Below are 23,442 nucleotides of genomic sequence, written 5' to 3' on the forward strand. Positions count from 1 at the left end.
TTTGGCTCTTCGCCCCTCAAGCCCCACCCCACCCCCGAAACAACAACAAACAACTCTCAAAAACTTCTTTTCCAGCATCCAATGGTTTCTTGGTTTTCCCCACCTAGTTATGTTGGCCTTACTCTTCCCTTCCCTTTGCTCTTATCAAAGTACAATTAGTGACAGTTTCCCCGACTGATCAGAAACCATTCCATGACATCACAGCAGCTTTGACCTATCAGCCATTTCTAAGGTCCCATTCACACCACCCATTTAAAACTCTCTTACACTGCTTCCTCCAAAGAATCCTGGGAACTGCGGCTTGTTATGGGGTGCTGAGAGTGGTCAGGAAACAGCTAACAACTCCCAGCACTGAGCTTCAACTCCCTGCACCCTTAACAAACTAGTTCCCAGGATTCTTTGAGGGAAGCCGCGGCTGTTCAAGCAGTGTAAGACCACTTTTAACTTGATGGTGTGGCCGTGTGTGAAACGGCTGAGGACTGCAAAAAGCTACGTTATGCCCAGAAAGGAGAGCCCATGCAGAGCTTTCTTCAAACGTCCAGACGCGCTACAAATTCTCTCTCATGTGGACCTTCTTATGTTTCGTAAGAGCTGGCCTCTCCCGGAAGCTCCTCTCACAGATCAAGCATTTGTAGGGTTTTTCTCCTGTGTGGATCCTGAGGTGCGCCATGAGCAACGCCGTGCGGGTGAAGCTTTTCCCGCAAACAGAGCAGGTGTACGGCTTCTCCCCAGTGTGGACCCGCCGGTGCACAATGAGGTTGGAGTGCTGGCTGAAGCCTTTCCCGCAGTCGGAGCAGGTGTACGGCTTCTCCCCGGTGTGGGACCTCACGTGGTCGGTGAGAGCGGAGCTCCGGTGGAAGCTCTTCCCGCACTCCAAGCACTTGTAAGGTTTCTCGCCCAGATGGATCTTCTCATGCTGGTGGAGCCCTGAGCTCCAAATGAAGCTTTTGTCGCAGTACGAGCACGAGTAGGCTTTCTCGCCCGTGTGGATCCTCTGGTGACCCAGCAGGCAGGAGCCCTGCGTGAAACTTTTCCCGCAGTCCAGGCACTTGTACGGTTTCTCGCCGGTGTGGATTCTCAGGTGCCTGTTAAGGTGGGAAATCTGATAGAACCGTTTCCCGCACTCGGAGCATTTGTGAGGCTTCAGGCCAGGGGGCGCGTCTTCGCGCTCAGCCACGTCCGAACCGGCACCAAAGTCCCTCCCGCAGTCTCGCAACGGATCCTCTTGTCTCGGGATTTCCTGGGGCAAAACGGCCGAGGCCTCCCTCTCTGGCAAATTATCTGCTGGAAGATCTGCATCAATAAAAAGAAAAGAAAATAGAGTCAAATGAAAACATGGGCAGGGTTCGAATTATGAGCAGCAGATTGAAAACAGTGATAAGTGGAATATGAGGAATGGCTGATGAAGATGATGGACTATGCCAAAATGGCAAAATTGACTGGGAAAATCAGAAACCAGGAAGAGAAGAATTTTAAGAAGGAAAGGGAAAAAATTGTAATGTACTTAAGAGAACACTGTAAACAACTAAAAACTTTGGCAGGGTTTGAGCAATGCAATGCTTGTAATGTACGAAAAACCATGGAAAAAATTATTACTGCTTTTTAAAAACAAATTAGAAAAAATAAGATAAGCAGTTGGGGGGAACCACGGAAGGGCAGAGGGAAGTCAAAAGATTCAGGGAATCCTAATGAAGAGGTGAATGATTTGTTAGAATTTAAATTTCTTATGTAAAACTGAATAAAAATATATTTATGGGACCGCCTCTCCTGGTATGCCCCGCAGAGGACCTTAAGGTCCATAAATAACCATAGTTTAGAGGTCCCGGGCCCTAAGGAAGTCAGACTATCCTCCACCAGGGCCATGGCCTTCTCAGTGATGGCTCCGACCTGGTGGAATGCTCTGTCCCATGAGACCAGGGCCCTGCAGGATTTAACCTCCTTCCGTCGGGCCTGTAAGACAGAGTTATTCTGCCTGGCCTTTAATTTGAATTCATCCTGATTTTTTATTTCCCTTCTCTTCCCTCCCCCTCCCCTTTTATGAAGATTAGTAGCTCTGGGATCCCACAGCTAATTCTCCCCTGGCCTCCTTGCTGGCCCAAGTAGGACTAATTCAGCCAGCTAGCCCTGGCGACTATCTAATGTTTATTGGATGGATTTCCCCCAAATTGATTTTTGAACTTTGAATTTTATTGTTATTCATGCTTTTATACTGTATGCTGCTTCTATGTTGTATTACAATCAAGTCTTTTAAATTTGTTGTTAGCCGCCCTGAGCCCGGTTTTCTGAACCGGGAAGGGCGGGGTATAAATAAATAAAAGAAAGAAAGAAAGAAAATTTAAAAAGAAAACAATGATAAGTGGAAGACATGATAATTGTATTAGATTAAAGTATGTCAAACAAAGCAGCAGGTATAAGACAGGAATAAAACCATCATGAGCGTAAAGGTGGGAAGTCAAAATTTTAGAAAAATTGTACACTGAAATAGAAGTAAATTTGGAAATCAATAAAAAATTACGTCTTAAAAAAATAGAAGAAAAGAAAAAGTTGTGTTTTAGCCAGATAGAGCAACAGGGGCAGGCCACACACCCTGTTTCAGGCCAACACCGTCGTGGCAATAAGAGTTTGTGCTGGCTCAGATGGGCAGTGGGAGCTGCAGCCCTTTCTCTCTTCTTCCTCACATCGTTTACATTTTATTCCTTTCTGCCGTCATAGCAGCCGCAGGAACAGCAGCAGCTAGCGCTTCTCACCCCCTGCCTCCCTGCCTGGCTCTGAGAAAGGGTCAAGGCGTGTGCGTCTTCCTTCAGAGCAAGGCATTCTGGGAAAGGTGGCAGCAGCGAGAGCCACTGAGGCGCCATAAACGCTTACCCTGCAAAGAAGCATCTCTGCCGCTCTCCTGCTCGTCCGTTTTGAAGGTGCCTCTCGCTTTGGAAGAATACAGGCAGACCTCCGCCAGAAGCCCAGACACCTGGAACAACACAAAGGGCATAGCCAGGGCAGAATATGGCAGCGCCTCATTTTACGCTCAAATGACTTGTGCGAAACCAAACAGTATACGGCTGAAACTGTGCAACTCAAGGGGATTGGGTGCGAAGAGAGATTTTAAGCTTGGTTCTCAGGTAAGGCCTGCTCAGCATATTGGCTCTGGGATTGCTTGGGATGCTCTCGCAAGAAGTCGAGTTGTCCTGCGAGATCTAGCAAGAGCATCTCCAGCACTCCCAGAGCTGGTATGCTGAGAGGGCATTGCCTGGCAAGCAAGGCTGAGAGTTTAATAATAATAATAATAATAATAATAATAATAATAATAATAATAACAACAATTTATTATTTATACCCCGCCCATCTGTCTGGGTTTCCCCAGCCACTCTGGGCGGCTTCCAACAAAACACTAAAATACAATAACCTATTAAACATTAAAAGCTTCCCTAAACAGGGCTGACTTTAGATGTTTTCTAAAAGTTTGGTAGTTATTTTTCTCTTTGACATCTGGTGGGAGGGTGTTCCACAGGGCAGGTGCCACTACAGAGAAGGCCCTCTGCCTGGTTCCTTGTAACTTGGCTTCTCGCAGCGAGGGAACCGCCAGAAGGCCCTCGGCGCTGGACCTTAGTGTCCGGGCAGAATGAAGGAGGTGGAGACGCCCCTTCAGGTATACTGGACCGAGGCTGTTTAAGCTCTTTTCGCACCCGTAACCCCAAGTAGACCTGGTGCAAAAAAGAGGTTTTCAGCTCTCAGTCTTGCTTTCTGGGCAACACCTGCCCGGCATGTCCTGTTAGGAGCGCAGTGGCTTTGGGAGTGTTGAGGGTGCTCTCTATCTCCCTCACTACACCAGCTGCGTATAGAAATATTTTCTATTTTTTCATGTACACACATAGGTCTTGGAACCGAACCCCTGAGAAAGATAAGGTATCGCCATAATCACAAATGGATAACAGCAACGCATTACACATGGGGTCTACCTTCAGCTGGTAACTGGGCTTGGCAAATACAATCCCTCCTTGGTTTGCTAGTTTCAGCTGTTCATGGACTAGGATAGCTTGGCCTCAGGAATCCACCCCCTCACCTCATTCTTTATTGGTTTATAAACAATACATCCAATCCGCTTGCAACACTAAAACACAAAACTATTAACAAGCAGCCCACCACCAATACCAAATAAGACAAAATATATTGAAAACGATAAAAATAAATTTCTTCTCCGCCTGATGACTTCCGCCCTCCTCTGCGTAGTTCTTTTAGTTCCTTGTTAACTGCATCTGTTTTTCAATAAGCTTAAACAATATTGCATGTTGTTTATATTCCTTTTAACTTGAGTTATTACAAGAGTTAATCAAAGCATATTAAAGATTTGATGTGGGGACAATGTTCTTTTAGATATAGTCTATAGATGCCCCATTCTTTTTTAAACTTTTGGGTCGATCGGTCCCTGACCTTTTCTGTCATAATCACGAATTCTGTGTACTCAAACAGTTTAACTTGCCACTCCTCTTTAGTTGGCAAATACAACCCCCCCCCCCCTTAGTTTGCTAGTTTCAGCTGTTTGTGGACTAGGATAGCTTGAGCTCAGGAATCTGCACTCTCTCAATATCCACATGGCTGGATTGGTTAAAACTGTGGCACATGCACCCACAAGAGGTAATACGAGCCACCAACCTGGAGTCACAACACTTCCCAGAGCTAATACCTGAGCTGAGCTACGGAACTCCTTGCCACAAGGGCTGTGTAGGTTTAGAGCACACTTCCTCCTCAAAGGATCCTGGGAACTGTTGCTTGAAGCTCTGTGAGTGGCAAATAATTCCCAGCACTAACTACAGTTCCCATGATTCTTTGTGGAGGGGGCAGGTGGATGTGCTGTGAAAGTGCATACACGGCAAAGGAAGATCCTTTGGCAAGGCATTTAGCAACTGGCAAAGAGGGGTTAGCAGGAGAAAATGATCTGATTCCTTCCCTGCTGATTATACCCAACTCTGCCTCCATCCGCCACCATTTATTTCTGAGATCTATCCCAGAAATCTCCAGGCCCATCAAGTGAGGCCTGGGACTAGAAGATTTGAAAAATCCTAGTCTAGGTAACAGACAATTTCGGTTTGGAGCAAAAGGGAAGTCCGGGCAGGGAAAATGAGAAGAAGAGGGGAAGTTGGAGGGATGGAGAGGCAGAGCAGAGGGGAAAGGCGGATCCATACCACTTTCTCCATATGTTGCAAAGGCAACAGCGCCCCAAAACCCTTCTCTCCTGCTTCAAGAGGCTGGGGGACTTTGCCGTCTGCCCCCAGGGGCTCCTCTTCCTGCCTCAGCATGAAGTCCTCTGCCAGGGCCACCGCCTGGGCGCAGGTCTCTGGGTTGCGATCCTTCACCCAGCTCTGCACTTCCGGCGGCAGGACGGCCAGGAACTGCTCCAGGATCAGGAGCTCCAGGATCTGCTCCTTGGTGCGCCTCTCGGGCTTCAGCCACTGGTAGCACAGGAACCAGAGGCGGCTGCAGACCTCGCGGGGGCCCCCAGCCTCCCGGTAGCCAAAGTGCCGGAACCGCCGGCGGCATTTCTCCGTGTCGGCGGCCTCTTCATCCGGGGACGCCTTCTCCTTGACTTTCCCGCAGGCTGCCTCACCGTCGGCTAGCGGCCCACCACCTGCCCCTTGAACATCTCTGCTGGGGCCAGGCCACGGCTGGGCTGCCCGCTCTCCTCTGGGTAGGCCGCCAGCATGACCTGACCCCTGGAAAGGAGAGGGCGAAGCCTCGGCATGGCCCCAGGGGGAGGGCGCGCCCCCCCAGATTGTGTGAAAGGGCCGCGGCTCCCGTGGGAAGTGCTGCCACCGAGGCTCCCACTGCTGTGCCAAACCTTCGTCGGCTTCCTCTTTGATGTGCGGGGACGTCATTCTCTGGGGAAGTTCGGTTGGGATGCTGGGAGACGTTTCACTCTTTCCCTCCAATTCTTCCTCCGGTTTGGGGCTCAGGAGTCCACACTGCAACATTTCCTCCCCTGGCTGTAGCCCGGCTTGGAACCGGGGAACCAGATCTCCCAGAATCCCTTGCTCGGCAGCCATTTTTCTCGGGCCAAGGCTTTACTCCAATTCGCCTCTCTCAAACACACAAACAAGAAGCTTTGGGGGGAGTATCTTCTTTCTGAGTTTACTTGGGTTCTTATCCCAGGCTAGCCCCAGCAGCAGAATCCACAAGGGTCTCTGAAAAATATAATTGAGGGGTTCATTTATTTCTGAGCCGGTAACAATAGAGGTTGGTTCAACAGGTGTCTTCTTAAGGAATAAAACATACACAAGAATGACAGAGAGCACATAAAACTCAGATCCTTTGGGGGTAATTTTATTTTGATTCTAGACATCCCAGTTCCTGATTCTCCCAGACCATGCCTCACTTTCAAGCCTATTTCTTCAGGGTCATAAGGGACCAAAATTTGGTCCCCCTCCCCAACCCAAGAAATGAAAGCTGAAATACTAAGTTCTGCCACCGACAGCAAGTTCTGGGCTCATGCAGAATACCATATGAAAAGTCAATACAGCAAACATTTACATTCCCTCCCCCCATTACTTTTTTTAAAAAATGAATTTCTTTTATGTTTGCTAAATTCCCAAATATTTAATATTTCAGGCACAGAATGAGCAAGAAATCAGGAGTTTGATTACTTTTCAAGAAATGCTCTGTTTCTGAATTGTACCATTAGTACCCTGGGCATGACTTATACATTTTTTAAATATCATAATATCAAAAAAATTCAGACTGTCTTTTAGGGCATAAATTATTTTATTTTATATTTTATACTTTATATTATGTTAATGTTTATATTATTTAGCCTTTTAATGTTGTTTTAAGGGCTGGACAGCTCAGTTTGGTTAGAGCCTGGTGCTGATAAAGCCAAAGTTGGCAGGTTTGGTCCCCATATGGGCAGCTGCATATTCTGCATTGCAAGAGCGTTGGGCTTAGATGATCCGCCCTCCAGCTCTACAACCAGGCAGAGGGCCTTCTCAGTGGTGGCGCCCACCCTGTGGAACACCCTCTGATCAGATGTCAAGGAAATAAACAACTACCTGACTTTTAGAAGTTTTTTATGGTTCATGTTTTGTCATGTTGGGAGCCACCCAGAGTGGCTGGGGAAACCCAGCTGGAGGGGCAGGGTATTTATTTAGATTTAGATAAATTTATTGTCATTGTCCGTATATACACAGTATACACAACAACGAAAATCAAACACCCAAGACCGGATTCACATACACATTTGCACGTATCTCCAACACTCTCATCCTATTCAGACATAATCTATTAAAACATACATAATCCAGAATATAACACAACCTATTAGAAGCATAGCATAACCTAAAACCTATCTCATTCCTTACTACTCACTGCTTGCTATTTCTTACAACTGGCCCTGAGATCATTGTTTAGTGCAATCAGAGCTCTTGGATAGAAACTATTCAGAAGGCGTGTGGTTCGTGTTTTCATTGTCCTATATCTTCTGCCCGAAGGCAACAGTTCAAAGAGGTTGTGAGCAGGATGGGTGGGATCTCTCAGGATATTGTGTGACTTCTTCAAGCTGCGAGACGTGAAGATCTCATCCAGGGTTGGTAGTTGGAGCCCAATAACATTCTGGGCAATTTTAATTATTCTCTGTAAGGCTTTTTTATCCATTCCAGAGCTGCTCCCATACCACGATAATATACTATAGGTTAAGACACTCTCAATGGTACTATGATAATAGGACAGAAGTAGGTGCTGAGATAGATTCAATCCTCTGAGCATTCTCAGGAAATACAACCTCCCCTGTACCTTCCTCACAACCATATTAATATTTGCAGTCCATGAGAGGTCCTCAGAGATGTAAGTGCCCAGGTATTTAAAACTACCAACCCTCTCCACCTCCTCGCCATTTATGTGCAATGGTAAAAATACACTTTTCTTTCGCCTAAAATCAATTATGAGTTCTTTGGTTTTTTTGGTGTTAAGCATAAGATTATTTATTATTATTATTATTATTATTATTATTATTATTATTATTATTATTATTATTATTTTCTATGATTCCTCGTGAATTTATCATGGTATGTGTTTCTGTTTTTAAACATGCCACTTGGAGAACTTGGTAAGAAGCAACTAAATCATAGAATCACCACAGAATCAGAGAGACAGAAGGGACCTCTTGGATCATCTAGTCTAACCCCCTGCAAGGCAGAAATATGCAGCTGTGCCATACAGGGATTGAACCTGCAACCTTGGCATTATCAGCATCACACTCTAAGCAACTGAGCTATCTAGGCCCTCCTGGAAAGATTAATATTAATAATAATAATAATAATAATAATAATGTCACATGCAAAGCACTAGAGTATATCAAACAGTACAAGGATACGGGAGACACAAACAAAAAAATAAGATCTAAAAGAACTATGGTATATCACATAGTGAGATAGAAAATAGGGATGAACAGAGTCAATACTACTGGTCTACCTAGCTAGCAGCTGCTCTCCAGGGTTTCAAAATGGGAACCTAGAAATGCCACCAGGGATTGATTGAGCCAGGGATTTTCTGTCCCAGGGCATGAATTGTAGCAGAGTAAAAAAAGCAGCGCAGATTCCAAAACAACATGTGGTTTCAAAAAATGACTCAAATGCAGCCAAGTTCATTAGCAAAATTTACTATGGCAAATTCACATAACAAGATCCAGATCCCTGGATAGCAGAAAAACTCTTTAAAATCCAGTTGCGGTTTAACAGTAAAAACGGAAACCTTAAACTTAATGTACTTATGTACAATGCACTCAATGAGAGAAACAAACTGAAGAGAAGAGATAGACGGAACGAACGGAAGCGAGAAACCAGTCATTCCCAGCCTGTAAATTAATAATAGGCAGTTGAAAACATCTCGGCCTTGAGAAACATGTTAAGGTTCACAGGCAAAATAGCATCTGCATGCTTCTTAGCAGAATGGAAATTTGCAAACCAGCTAGAAACTTCCAGCTTGTGCCACATGCAGAGAACATACCAGAAACTTCTGCTTGAATTGATAGACGAGAAATGGTTTCCATATATAAATGGCTCCTATTTGAATCAATAAACTATCAATGTTTTCGTACCTTAGAAGTGCTATACCTGACATCTTCTGTATGCATAGCCAATACTCTGCCACTGAGCTAGGGTCCCCTTCAAGAGAAAACAAGATCCTAGTCCTCATGGGCAGCTGTTTAAACAGGACTCCTTGTGGGGAGTCAGACCAGGGTGGTCTACAGTGACAGGCTCTCTTCAAAAGGCATCAAGAAACATATGTGTGTTCCGGATCCAATTTAGCACCCCAAAAATGTTTGCCTTCTTTACCCATTTAAAGGCGCAGGAGCCCTCTCCCACGTCACCTGCGCACCTTTGGCACAGATTGAACACCTGTCCGGAAACATAAAACTTAAATCCCAACAGAGAGCACTAACATCACAATCCTATCCAGGTTTTCTCAGGAGTAAACCCCGCCATTTCCAACAGAGCTTACTCCCAGGTGTGTATAGGATTCTTGCAGTCTAGGATTCTCATCCCCAAAGGGCACGTGTCATTTGCAGCTATTAATAAAATTAATTCTAAGTCAACATATCAGGGGGCCGGCCACAAAGCATGAAAACACAGCCAGCTCAATGGAAACGGCATCAAATGATACATATTGTAGAAGGAGTCCTAAAGAACAGAGAATCCTGGCGATATATATATATAAAACAAAAGGGGCGTGTGGACACAATAGCAATCAAACGGAGGAGATTTTAATCCCACCTTCCCCCGCAGCAGTTATGGTGTGGCATAAAGGCACAGGAAAATATTTGCGAATTTTAAAGCAACTAGGTAAATTCCTATGAGGTTGCAGTGAGAGCCTTGACAGATCCTAATTCATTTTGTAACGCTTGGATTGCAAAGAGCAGATCAATTTAATTATTATAATTATTATTATTTTAAAAGGTGGCATAATCCTACGAATGGGCCAGTGCAAATTTTACCCTTGGAATTTATTTGTTGCAACTGAAAGGTCCTATTCCAGCCTTTCAAACTCACCCCCACCTCAGCTCTGCAGCAAGGAAAACACAACAATAGCTCCACAGCACAAGCTTAGCTAGGAGCTGGAGGAGGAAGGGACTTTGCAGTATGTACAGTCCGCCCCCCTCCTCCTTTTCAAATTTCTTGGCTTCTCTGGGAATCAGTGCTCTGTGGTTTTAACCCTTTTAAAGGGCCACCCTTGGAAGCAAAAAGGAGAAAAATGGTAATAAGCCGCAGCGGCTAATGTCCATCGGAAATGATAGGACGGAGGGCAGGGAGCCCGACAGTAGGTGGCGCCAGAGAGCCGATGATCAGCGGAACCGAACAATTCTAGTTGAGCCACCCATCTTCTTCCTTGCCCAGCTCTGCAAAGGCAACGCTGAAGAAGAGGAGGAGGTTGACTGGCAGGGCCACCCCCTGGAATGGCTTTAAAGGAAGGAGATCGCTGGCCAGGGGCTGGCTGAGGGCAGGCTGAGGTTGATGCTGGGTTGCCCTAATGGGCCAGCCTCCATTGTGGGGCATCTGAGCAGAACTGCAGATTCACTGTGTCAGAGTCAGCGAGGAGTTCATAGAATTATTGAAGAGAAGGGTTGGAAGGAGATCCAATGGTCATCTAGTCCAAGCCCCTGCAACACAGGGATCTCAACTAAAGCACCCATGGGTCAGTCCTTAGCGCATCGCCAAGTGGGGCTGGGAATGCTCCCCAACTCTCACCCTGGAGAGGAGCTGCCAGTCAGTGCCTGTAGACAATGCTGAAGACACAGAGGTGGGAAGCGCAGTGGCAGGAATTCCTAAAGGCAGTGGAGTGCCCTCGCTTTGAGTTGGCCACCTCGCCACGTTTAGATCCCGCGCTGTTGCGAGATACAAAGTTGTTTCCGGCCCTGAGGGAAGATGTGGCAAACACTGGTCAGTCCCTTCGAGGAGAGGTGGAAAGGAAGTCACTGGAAGGCGTCCACCAAGCACAAGGTGATGATGAGAAGGTCAAGGAAGAAACCCCCGGAGAGGATCTTTCCAGTAGGGAGACGTGGCGGCGATGCTTCCGGCAGCTCTGCTACCAGGAGGCCGAGGGGCCCCGAGGGGTTTGCAGGCGGCTCTGGGATCTTTGCCACCGATGGCTGAAGCCGGAGAGGCAGACCAAGGAGCAAATCGTGGAGCTTCTGATCCTGGAGCAGTTCTTTCTGGTCCTTCCCCAGGAGCTGGGGAGCTGGGTCAGGGAAGGCAGGCCTGAGACCTGTGCCCAGGTGGTGGCCCTGGCAGAGGATTTCTTGCAGAAGCGGCCCGAGAGACTGGAAGGGCAAGAGAGAGATGTAAATCAGTAATCCCAAGAAGAGGAGAGAGGCGTAACTCAATAATCCCAAAGTCTCCCGGCATCAGGGATGTGTTTGAGGTTGTTGTTAAGTTGTGGGTGAACATATCAGACAACACAGCGATTCTTCAAATAGCTCTTGTTTATTCACAGGCCAGAACACAACAGAACTGAAGGGTTCAGTCAGCCTGCTTATATAGAGCTCCAGTACAACGTAACTGTAGTAACTTTCTGAAACTATCCAATCACTGAACATCACTTTCAATCCCTTATTTGCATATGTGGACCTGAGTGAAAAGTATCTACAGTATCCCCCTACTGGCCCAGGGTGAGAACTTTAGTACATAACAGTTGTGATTTAGGATAAGGGAAGGGGCCATAGCTGAGTCGCAGAGCATCTGAGTTGGTTGCAGAAGGCCCCATCTCTAGGTAGGACTCAAGGTTGGGTAAAGACTCCCTGTCAGAAATCCTGTTCAGCTGCTGGAAGTCAGTGTGGACAATACTGAGTTGCTTAATAATAATAATAATAATAATAATAATAATAATAATTTATTTACATGCCACCCAACTGACTGGGTTGCCCCAGCCACTCTGGGCAGCTTCCAGCAAATCAAAACATCAAACACAGTAAATTCAGCAACCAGGTTGCTCATCGAAGCAAGATGGTTTGAGCATATTGCACCCATCCTGGTCCGACTGCACTGGAGTTTAGTTTCCGAGCCCAATTCAAAGTGCTGGTTTTGACCTATATAAAGCCTTAAACGTCTCAGGACCGCAGTACCTCAAGGACCACCTCTTTCCATATTAACCTACCCGGATCCTGAGATCATCTTCCAAGGCCTTCCTTTGTCTGCCGCCTCCTTGAGAGGTCCGGAGAGTGGCAACACGAGAACGGGGCCTTCTCTGCAGTGGCTCCCTTTCTGTGGAATTCTCTCCTCCCAGGGAAGTTCGCTTGGCACCTTCATTAAACACCTTTAGGCGTCTGGCAAAAACGGTTCCTTTTTTACCAGGCCTTCGGTTGACCTGATCAACATCCTATATACCCTTTTAAAATGTGGCTGTTTTTTGGGGGTCCACTAGGGGGCGCATTGGAAGATGGCCCACAATACCATCTCTCCGACCCACACGGGTAATTAAGAGGCTGTTATGGGAGTAGGCAGCCTCCCTTGTTGCCCCAAGGAAATGGGGAACACTGCCCTTGCCTGCTGTGCCCATAAATCACCCCCTAATTCGAAAGAAGGGGGTGAGGGCCCTAGGCAGAATGCCCCCGTGTGGACTCCTGGACGCTGTCTCTGATCGCGCACTAGTTGCAGCAATTTGGAATAATTAATTACAAAAGAAGCAAATGCACATATTTCAAGTGAAGAAGGGGAGTGAAGTCTGCTAATTTAAGTGACCTCTGTGAAAGAAGACGACGGGCTGGAGAAACAGGAATATTTTACGATGAAGATACACCAAAGGCGGGGTATGTTGACAACGGGGCTGAATGGGGGGGGGGAACCTTTTTTACTTTCCTTCTATGTGATTTACAAGAACCCTCCTCATTAGAACCGTCGGTTGAACTGACCCAAGCAGGATGATTAAGGTCTGTGTGGAGATAAACTTTAACCAAAAGTATGCTGTATGGAGACCGAGAAGCAATAAAAGCTTTTGGGAATGGCGCAGCAATTAATTTGGAGTCGCCATCTTGCCAAAGGCTTTATAGCCAGGAGGAAGAACGGACTTGTTTTCAGACTACATTCCTAGTGAATCTCCTCAGAGGTTTTGAGAAAGGAGGCAGATTGGTGAAGATTAATGACGCTAAGACTGTTTTGATGTATGGAAGTGATGTTATATGGAAAACGTCTGGATATGGCTACTGGATAAAAAAAATATATATCCACGCAGGATTACAAACTGTTCTAATCAGCTTGCGGAGACTATCAGAGGTCACAAAGAGAAAGGAAAAATATATGAAAATAACAACAAGAGATGTGGAAAAATAAGAAGAAAGGACTGGATAGTACTGTGAACATCATAAGGTTAGATTTGTGGACATTAAAACAGCAGTAAGAAGCAAGAAGTTGATTGGATCCCTTCGGAACTTGAAATATGGGTACCCCCAACAAAAATTTAAAATTCGGCTGTGTAATTTGGAATTTATGTAATTTGGTTTGATTTGATGTGATTGGTCGGTTAATAAAAAATTATTCTTAAAAAAATAAATAAAATGTGGCTGTTTCCGGGGGGCGTGTTATTGGGTTATGCCTACGGAATCTCCAGGTAGGGTTGGGAGAGATTCCCTCCATGAAACGCCTGTCAGAGTAGACATTACAGTTCCCAGTGTTTCCTCTCTGTGTTTTTTCTTCTCCTGGTCCATCCACTGTGAAACAGATGACAAGACTCACAGGGCTCACCTCTTCCCATAGGGAGATATGCAAGCGATGTGGCTGGAAAGAATCCAACTGGAACAGCTTTCCTCAACATTTTATGGCCTTGCCAATAATTTCTCCCATGGAGCTGGGAAAAGTACAGGAGTTTATTAAAAAAACAAAAACACAACCACAAATGTGTCACTGAGATGCTGTTAATCTCGCCCATTCAAATCTCCTTTATTTTATTACTCTAATCTAATCTTTGTTACAGCTTTCTGGCAAGATTACATTTTATGAGCATATATGTAACTTAACATTGGTATTTCTATGGTTGTTAAACACCGTAAAGGTTGGCGGTCAGAGGTCAGTACTACCCAATCTGTTAAACTTTGCAGAGTAGAACAGTTTAACAGCTTGAAGTGTCTGCCTTAATTTAGAGTACATGGGGATCTGGAAGCTTTTCTGAGAATCAGCCTAAGAAACCCAAGCTTCTAGCCCTCATAATTGCAGAAAGACCTTGAAAACGTAATATGATCTTACTATATCATAAAGTTGTAATGTTGTCATCATGCTGTCATTTGCAATGCCCCCAGCAGGTGGCCATGATAACTCCTGTGTGGTGACAAAATAGCAGGTAGGCAAGTAAGAGCAGTTGGAGTAGGTGGCCCAGGTGACCCTTTCAAAGGAGGGAGGGAGGTGCTTCAGAGTGTGATATGGCAAACTGAAGTGCCTTCCTTTCTCCATTAAAAACACCACTGGATCAATGTTTAAAGGAGAGGGGTGCTTTAAAAGGGGTTGAAGGCAGGGTGGATTTGATTTAAATCCAATTGATTTAAATCACGCTTTAAATCACTAGTCAGTAAGACTTGATTTAAATCATTATTTTACAGAAAGACTCATTCTTGCTGGTATAATCTTAATATTTACAACCAGATGAAGGTTTCATTTTTGGAAAAATAAATTTTCAGGGTAGTTTTTACAGTTATATCAAAAATTACTGATTTGTTTATACTGTTAGAAATACATAGACAGATATTTATGAAGTTATTGTGAGGCTTAATAAGTTAACTGTTTATATTTGGACAACTTTTCTGTTGCACTTTATTGGAAGGAGAAAAACAATAATTTCCTTAATAACAATTTATTTAACTAAAATAACAACATGATAGCATATGTATCCATGTTTCTTAACTGATGTGGTTAAACAATTTAAAAAACCCCAAAAACTTAGACTGAAAAAAGTAAAAACAAATCCTTATTTCCTGATGAATAGCCTTTGGACTATAATGTAACTTAAATAGAAAACTATATTTAGAAATATTTTTCCTCCAAGTGCATTTTATTTTTAAAATCCAATTAAAATAAATCTGATTTAAATTTAAAAATCTGATTTTATTTTTTTAAATCATTGATTTTTATCCACCCTGGTTGAGGGGGAGGTGTGGTGGGAGGGGAAGAAGAGGTTTGGGCAGACTGTGATGGGGTAGATAAGGGTGAGGCACAAAGGAAGGGCATTGGTCAGGTATAAGGGGTGGTTCTTCTCATTGTTAACTCTCAGCTGTCCTGTCTGCGCCTCACCTGCAGCAGGAGTGGGGATGAGGTTCTTCCAATTTCATTTCCCTTCGGTTCTTGGTTTTCCCACTCTTAAATCTGGTTTTCTACATTTTTGCAGCAATCCAGGGGTCAGCAAACTTTTTCAGCAGGGGGCCATTCCACTGTCCCTCAGACCTTGTGGGGGGCCAAACTATATTTTGGAAAAAATAATAATAATGAACGAATTCCTATGCCCCACAAATAACCCAGAGATGCATTTTAAAGAAAAGCACACATTCTACTTGTGTAAAAACACCAAGCAGGCCCCACAAATAACCCAAAGATGCATTTTAAATAAACACATTCTACTCATGTAAAAACACGCTGATTCCCAGACCGTCCGCGGGCCGGATTTAGAAGGCGATTGGGCCGGATCTGACCCACAGACCTCAGGTTGCCTGCTTCAAACCTCCTTTTCAGAAACCCTCATAGGAATTCTGCAGCATTTTAGTGTAATATATATAAAAATATAAAATAATTGTCCAGTAGCACCTTAGAGACCAACTAAGTTTGTTCTTGGTATAAGATTTTGTGTGCATGCACACTTCTTCAGATACCAACCTTTTAGTGTGGATTTCTCCGAATCAGCACATTTTTGTGTGTGCTGTTTTGACTAACACGAACATCATTTCAAGCGATTTCCCCCAGTATAATGCATTTTTGTATGCTACTTTCACTAATACATTCAATTTACATATAGGTAAAGGTAAAGGGACACCTAACCATTAGGTCCAGTCGTGATCGACTCTGGGGTTGCGGCGCTCATCTCGCTCTATAGGCCGAGGGAGCCGGCTGACAGCTTCCGGGTCATGTGGCCAGCATGACTAAGCCGCTTCTGGCAAACCAGAGCAGTGCACAGAAACGCCGTTTACCTTCCCTCCGGAGCGGTACCTATTTATCTACTTGCACTTTGACGTGCTTTCGAATTGCTAGGCTGGCAGGAGCAGGGACTGAATGACGGGAGCTCACCCCGTCGCAGGAATTCGAACCGCCGACCTTCTGATCAGCAAGTCCTAGGCTCAGTGGTTTAACCCACAGCGCATATACATTTGCCTAATAGATGCTTTTTGTAAACTTTGGCTTGTTGGTGAACAGCACTGCAAAATTCAGAGAAGTGCAAATATGAGAAGAATGGGTGTGTTTTGGTTATCACATTGTTTCACTTTTTTTAAAAAAAATAATATTTATTAACAGTTTAAAGATTACAAAGAAAAAGAAAGAAAATTAAACAATACAATACAATACATTACAAAAACAAAAAACACTACATAAAACATTGAATTAACAAAACAAAACAAAACAATTAAAAACACATACAATAATTTCAAAATCTTATCTTTCATTCACTTGTTTCAGCGACCTCCTCACACCTCCCTTTTTGTATTCCACTTCAGTTAACTGTTTCAGCAATTCCTTTCCATCTTCCTCTGTTTTCTGTCCTGTAATTTATTTTAACATATTCTAACCTTATTTTTCCCTTTAATGCATTAACAATCTATTTGTACTTAATTCATAACATTTCTGCTAAAGCCATATAACTTCATTCCAGTTATCACATTGTTTCAGAAAGTGTGAATTTGGCAACTTTGGTTCCAAACATGAGCTGAATTTCTTCCCCTCCTCTCATCCCTTGGAGAATTTCTGACTTGGTGCTCTTTAGTTTCCCAGTATCTCTGATCCATGGAGCTAATTGCAGGTCAGCGTCACACAGAATTACTGCATTTTTCCGTGTATAAGATGCCCTCCATGTATAATACAAGCCCCAATTTTAAACCTAACTTTTTTGGGGGAAAACACCCTAGTCTTAGACATGGAAAAATATGGTAATTCTTATCTTTAAAATCTCGGTAGATAACAGATAACTGCTACCCATAAAAAGGGGAGGAAGAAAATGAGCCCATAGTTAAAAAGCAGAGTGAGAGGGAGGACAGAGAATGGCAGCAAGTGTTGTAAAATATAAAGTGGGCAGGGCAGATCACTTGGCCTGTGGATCTCCTGCCAGCCTATAAGGGGAAGTCCTTCTTCACACTAGCAGGGAGGGTCCCATTTGCAACACTAGAGCGGCATTGAAATTGTCTTTCTGCAAAAAAAGGGAAAACACAAATTGGCAAGTAGCTCATTTGTATGGCCTGCAGAAGGGACTAGAGCTGGCAAAATAACACAGGAGATCTTATTAGTGGCTTCCTTGTTAGGTAAGTGGTCTTGTTTTTGAATCTTTGCAAAGTGTCTTGTAATGAATTCATTTAGACATGAATGAATTGAATAAGCGAATAAAAAATGTGCAAGAACTTGGTTAAGGAGGATATTAAAATGCAAGGCTGCCGTTGACCCTAATAGCCTTAGACCATTTAGCTCAAGGTGGTCTACACAAACTATGCATTTCTTTCTTTTTTATAATAATATTTATTGTTTGCCATTTTAACAATCCAATAAAAATCACATTAAAAACATTCCAAATTATAATACAATCAAACAGTCCAAATTTTATGCCAAATTATAAATCTTTGGGTGACTTCCCATGCCCTGGAGGTTGAGGAGTGATGATCTCACATAGTACTGCATTCCTTAATTAGGCCACATTTCTAATCCACGTTTCTCCCAAATATACACATTTCTGTACATACAGTTTGGCTGAAGATGTGCATTGCAAAAATTGAGTTTTGAAGGTTAGCTGTGATTTGGTTCTAGAAGTGTGAAATGGTTGTATCCCCCTTAACATGCACAAGTAATCCAGTTTCGCCAAGAGAGCTTTGATTTGATCCAGAATCGAGCAAGCCTCACCTCTTCTTCTTCCATGTGTCCCTCCCTACTCCAGAAAGTGCCTCGCGGAATTCCCTTCTGCCTTTCAGAGCGTGTCTAGATGATGAGAGGGCGAATGGGGAGTTTAGCTGGAAGTTCTTCAGACAAGATCCTCTGCAGCCTGGTCGTCATCTTTGTGGGCTTGTTCCTTCTGTCAGGTAAAGGTTTTCCCAGTGCTTCTGTTCATTTGCCTACAAATTCAGGAGTACGAGGGCCCGTTCACTATTAATATACTTCTTCTTAATTGTATTCCAGTTCAACAATTACTTTGATAAAATACATCTTTGGTGACATGCAAATGGCCTTAGATACCTATTAGGTCCATAAATTACCATATAACATATACAGTGGTACCTCGGGTTACATATGCTTCAGGCTACTTACGCTTCAGGTTACAGACTCCACTAACCCAGAAACAGTGCTTCAGGTTAAGAACTTTGCTTCAGGATGAGAACAGAAATTGTGCTCCGGCGGCACAGCGGCAGCAGGAGGCCCCATTAGCTAAAGTGGTACTTCAGGTTAAGTACAGTTTCAGGTTAAGAACGGACCTCCGGAACGAATTAAGTACTTAACCCGAGGTACCACTGTACAGTCACACCTCATGTTACGTTTGCTTCAGTTTGCGCGTTTTCAGGTTGTGTCCCGCGGCGACCCGGAAGTACCGGAAAGGGTTACTTCCGGGTTTCTCCGCTCGCGCATGTGCAGACAAGCAAAATGACATCACATGCATGCGCAGAAGCGGAGAATCGCAACCCACGCAGATGCGGGTTGCGTTCTTTTCAGGTTGTGAACGGGCCTCCGGAACGGATTCTGTTCGCAACCAGAGGTACCACTCTATTCAAAACAAAAAACAGCAACAATTCGTTGTTGAGAAAGGACAGCTGGACATATAAAGGGCCCCATTACCTTCAGCAGCTTAGGGCCGCATCAAACCTAAATCCGGCCCTGCCTTGCAGTGTTGTAACCTGCCCTGTGACCTTAGGGTATCGGGTGGGAAATGAACAAATGAATAGTAAGGTAAAGGTAAAGGTACCCCTGCCCGTACGGGCCAGTCTTGACAGACTCTGGGGTTGTGCGCCCATCTCACTTCAGAGGCCAGGGGCCAGCGCTGTCCGGAGACACTTCCGGGTCACGTGGCCAGCGTGACATCGCTGCTCTGGCCAGAGCCAGAGCCAGAGCCAGAGCCGCACACGGAAATGCCGTTTACCTTCCCGCTGGTAAGCGGTCCCTATTTATCTACTTGCACCCGGAGGTGCTTTTGAACTGCTAGGTTGGCAGGCGCTGGGACCGAGCAGCGGGAGCGCACCCCGCCGCAGGGATTCGAACCGCCGACCTTTCGATCGGCAAGCCCTAGGCGCTGAGGCTTTAACCCACAGCGCCACCTGCAGTGATTAATAATAATGAAGAAGGGATCCTGGACTAGATGGGCCGCAGGGCCAGTGTGGTCTAGTGGTTAAGAGCGGTGGACTTGTAATCTGGGGAACCGGGTTCGCTTCTCCGCTCCTCCACATGCAGCTGCTGGGTGACCTTGGGCCAGTCACGCTTCTCTGAAGTCTCTCAGCCCCACTCACCCCACAGAGTGTTTGTTGTGGGGGAGGAAGAGAAAGGAGAATGTTAGCCACTTTCAGACTCCTTAAAGGGAGTGAAAGGCGGGAAATCAAATCCAGACTCTTCTTCTTAAGCAACTCCAAGCTTTCTCCCTCAGGTGGCTTCCAGCTGCCTCCGAGTGCAGAGGCAGAGCAGAGCCATCCTGGGAAGAAACCATGAGGGGGCTGAGTCTCCTCCGTGAATTTGTCCAACCCCCTTTTGAAGCCATCCAAGTAGTCGACCATCACTACCTCCTGGGGGATGGAATTCCATAATTTAACTCTGTACTGCATGAAGAAGGACTTTGTGGAGGAATGATTATTTTTATTATTTATTTATTGGATTTATATACCATCCTATACCCTCAGGGTGTTTCCCATAAAGGATCACAGTATGCCCTTGATCATTTTTGGGGGTGCCCTTTACTGGACCTTTTCCAAGTCCACAAGACCCTTTTTGAGACGAGGCAAACAGAACACAGTACAGTGGTACCTCTGGTTAAGAACTTAATTCATTCTGGAGGTCCGTTCTTAACCTGAAACCGTTCTTAACCTGAGGTACCACTTTAGCTAATGGGGCCTCCTGCTGCCGCCATGCGATTTCTGTTCTCATCCTGAAGCAAAGTTCTTAACCCGAGGTACTATTTCGGGGTTAGCGAAGTCTGTAACCTGAAGCGTCTGTAACCTGAGGTACCACTGTACACAGTATATTCCAAAAGGGGTCACATCATGGATTTGTAGAATAGCATTTTGAAAGTGGCAGTCAACCTGTTCATTGGGCCACCCACTATAACCTCAGGGAGTCTCTTTCCTGGTCCATCACCTCCAGTTCAGAGTTTATGTGAAAGCACTTTTTTTTGCACTTCAGTCACTACGTTTGTATTGTGCAACGTTTTTTTAATTTTTCATTTGTTATGCTTTATATTTCAACTGTCATGGATCTCTGTAAATATCACTGGCTGCCCCAGAACACACACACACCAGCCAGGTGTGCTCCAGATAGTTTACATATTTTATTTAAAAGGATTTATATAGTGCTTAATCTTAAAAACTTCTGAACGGATTGGGGCTGTACTGACTGGGGCTGGTGCAGGTTGCTGGTCGATGAATTTTAACAGGGAGAAATGTAAAGTATTGCACTTGGGCAAAAGAAATGAGAGGCACAAATACAAGATGGGTGACACCTGGCTTGAGAGCAGTACATGTGAAAAAGGATCTAGGAGTCTTGGTTGACCACAAACTTGACATGAGCCAACAGTGTGACACGGCAGCTAAAAAAGCCCATGCAATTCTGGGCTGCATCAATAGGAGTATAGCATCTAGATCAAGGGAAGTAATAGCGCCACTGTATTCTGCTCTGGTCAGACCTCACCTGGAGTACTGTGTCCAGTTCTGGGCACCACAGTTCAAGAAGGACACTGACAAACTGGAACGTGTCCAGAGGAGGGCAACCAAAATGGTCAAAGGCCTGGAAACGATGCCTTATGAGGAACAGCTAAGGGAACTGGGCATGTTTAGCCTGGAGAAGAGGAGGTTAAGGGGTGATATGATAGCCATGTTCAAATATATAAAAGGATGTCACATAGAGGAGGGAGAAAGGTTGCTTTCTGCTGCTCCAGAGAAGCGGACACAGAGCAATGGTTCCAAACTACAAGAAAGAAGATTCCACCTAAACATTAGGAAGAACTTCCTGACAGTAAGAGCTGTTGGACAGTGGAATTTGCTGCCAAGGAGTGTGGTGGAGTCTCCTTCTTTGGAGGTCTTTAAGCAGAGGCTTGACAACCATATGTCAGGAGTGCTCTGATGGTGTTTCCTGCTTGGCAGGGGGTTGGACTCGATGGCCCTAGTGGTCTCTTCCAACTCTATCATTCTATTTACAGATAGGTAGCCGTGTTGGTCTGCCATAGTCAAAACAAAAAAATTCCTTCCAGTAGCACCTTAAAGACCAACTAAGTCAGTTCTTGGTATGAGCTTTCGTGTGCATGCACACTTCTTTAGATACACTGAAACAGAAGTTTCCAGACCCTTCTATATAGTGAGAAGGTGGGGAGGGGTATTACTCAGAAGGGTGGTGGGAATGGGTGATTGGCAGATAGCTGTGATGAGCCTGTTGATGACTCTTAACGACTGCAATAGGTCTTACAGGAAAAAGCAAGGGGTGAAAAGGTGAAAAATGGCTTTGTCATGTATAATGAGATAAGAATCCAAGGTCTTTGTTCAGACCAGGTCTCTCCATGGTTTTAAGTTTGGTGATAAGTTGCAATTCAGCAGCTTCTCTTTCCAGTCTATTTCTGAAATTCCTTTGTAGTAAAACAGCTACTTTGAGATCTTGTATAGAATGTCCTGGGAGATTGAAGTGTTCTCCTACTGGTTTCTCTCTCTTGTGATTCCTGATGTCCGATTTATGTCCGTTTATTCTTTGGCGTAAGGTCTGGCCTGTTTGTCCAATATAGAGAGCTGAAGGACACTGTTGGCATTTGATTCCTGTAAGACCTATTGCAGTCGTTAAGAGTCGTCAACAGGCTCATCACAGCTATCTGCCAATCACCCATTCCCACCACCCTTCTGAGTAATACCCCTCCCCACCTTCTCACTATATAGAAGGGTCTGGAAACTTCTGTTTCAGTGTATCTGAAGAAGTGTGCATGCACACGAAAGCTCATACCAAGAACTGACTTAGTTGGTCTTTAAGGTGCTACTGGAAGGAATTTTTTTGTTTTGTCTATGATTCTATGATACATTCAGGGCACTGGCTTAGGGAAGGCTAGGCTATGCAGCTGATGGATTGATCAAAAAATGTCCTCATTCTCTTCTCTTATTTCTCTTGCTACCCATGTCATGAACAGAAGCTGCTTCTCTGAAAGGGAAGCAACTGGTCCTGTCTGGACAGACACAGAAATACCCTTCCTTGGCCGGCCGCGTTTCCCAAGCCTTGCACATATTTACCGTGTGCATCTATCTGAGCAAGACTAATAAAAGTGTGGGCACTTGGGCGGCCTTTTCTTATGACATCAGCAGTTCCTCCAGAGACCCCAAAGATGTGGAGCTGGCTTTGTTTGCCAATAACTATACCCTGCAAATGTCCCTTTTCGGCACCCTGGTTGATTTGGGGGAAGATATCATGGTCCCCAAGATGCACCAGATGTGCTGTGTGTGGGACGGGAACAAGAGCTTGCTCGAGGTCTTCCATGATGGGGGCAGGATGATGAGCATAGAGCTCCCTCACGTCAGGCACAAGCGCCTGAAGCCTCATGGGACTTTTGTGATTGGCTGCCTCCACAAGAAGCAGGCTGAAGACATGGTTTCGCCCTTCCGCTTCGTGGGCACCCTGCATTATTTCCAAATGTGGCGTTCCGTGCTGGAGGAGCAGCAGATGAAGAAGTGTTCCTCTGGAGATGTCGTTAGCTGGGAAGGCGATTACTGGTCCTTGAACGGCGCAACACTTGAGTCCGACCATCGCCAAGATTGCGGTGAGTATCATGCCAACAGAGCCTGCGCAGAAGCCTCCTCCATCTTGCTTGCGCCCATCATTTTGAACAATACGTTTTCACGCGCACACCCCAATGTCTGAGCCTCAGGGCTGCCTGCACTCACCCAGGTTTCAGTTTCCTCGGAATGAAGTTTGGCGGAGACTATGGTGTCTTTAGGGTAAAAAAGGTAAAGGGACCCCTGACCATTAGGTCCAGTCACGGATGACTCTGGGGTTGCGGCGCTCATCTCGCTTTATTGGCCGAGGGAGCCGGTGTACAGCTTCCGGGTCATGTGGCCAGCATGACTAAGCTGCTTCTGGCGAA

General features: G+C 45.1%; 2 protein-coding genes across 3 annotated transcripts in view; one reads left to right on the top strand and one right to left on the bottom strand.

The window, feature by feature from the left end:
• Positions 1–41: 41 nt before the first annotated feature.
• Positions 42–10,134, bottom strand: LOC307208573 (uncharacterized protein). Its single transcript, XM_079963314.1, has 4 exons — positions 10,029–10,134; positions 5,178–6,173; positions 2,866–2,965; positions 42–1,293 (listed from the first exon to the last, which is right to left on the bottom strand). Exons 2-4 carry the CDS (start codon positions 6,033–6,035, stop codon positions 548–550), a joined length of 1,704 nt encoding a protein of 567 aa, XP_079819440.1. The 5' UTR covers positions 6,036–6,173; positions 10,029–10,134; the 3' UTR covers positions 42–547.
• A 7,177-nt stretch (positions 10,135–17,311) lies between these two features.
• The window catches only part of LOC307205645 (adhesion G-protein coupled receptor G4-like), a 53,251-nt gene continuing 47,120 nt past the window's right edge, over positions 17,312–23,442 (top strand). Inside the window, exons 1-3 of one of the 2 annotated variants that reach the window (XM_079958299.1) lie at positions 17,312–17,455; positions 18,079–18,220; positions 22,495–23,118. In XM_079958299.1, the coding sequence (XP_079814425.1) occupies positions 18,124–18,220; positions 22,495–23,118 (721 nt within the window). In that variant the 5' untranslated portion in view covers positions 17,312–17,455; positions 18,079–18,123. The remainder of the gene's footprint in view (positions 17,456–18,078; positions 18,221–22,494; positions 23,119–23,442) is intronic. The other variant, XM_079958300.1, reaches the window with a different exon arrangement.

This window comes from Podarcis cretensis (genome assembly GCF_951804945.1).
Source record: "Podarcis cretensis genome assembly, chromosome: 2".
Classification (NCBI taxonomy): domain Eukaryota; kingdom Metazoa; phylum Chordata; class Lepidosauria; order Squamata; family Lacertidae; genus Podarcis; species Podarcis cretensis.

What these genes read in the sequence shown, in the direction of transcription:
- LOC307208573 (XM_079963314.1), bottom strand. Translation starts at nt 6,035, where the DNA reads ATGGCTGCCGAGCAAGGGATTCTGGGAGATCTGGTTCCCCGGTTCCAA. An exon ending in TGCAACATATGGAGAAAGTG is followed by an intron (nt 2,966 to 5,177) that starts GTATGGATCCGC and finishes GTGTTGTTCCAG; the next exon opens with GTGTCTGGGCTTCTGGCGGA. An exon ending in CAGAGATGCTTCTTTGCAGG is followed by an intron (nt 1,294 to 2,865) that starts GTAAGCGTTTAT and finishes TTATTGATGCAG; the next exon opens with ATCTTCCAGCAGATAATTTG.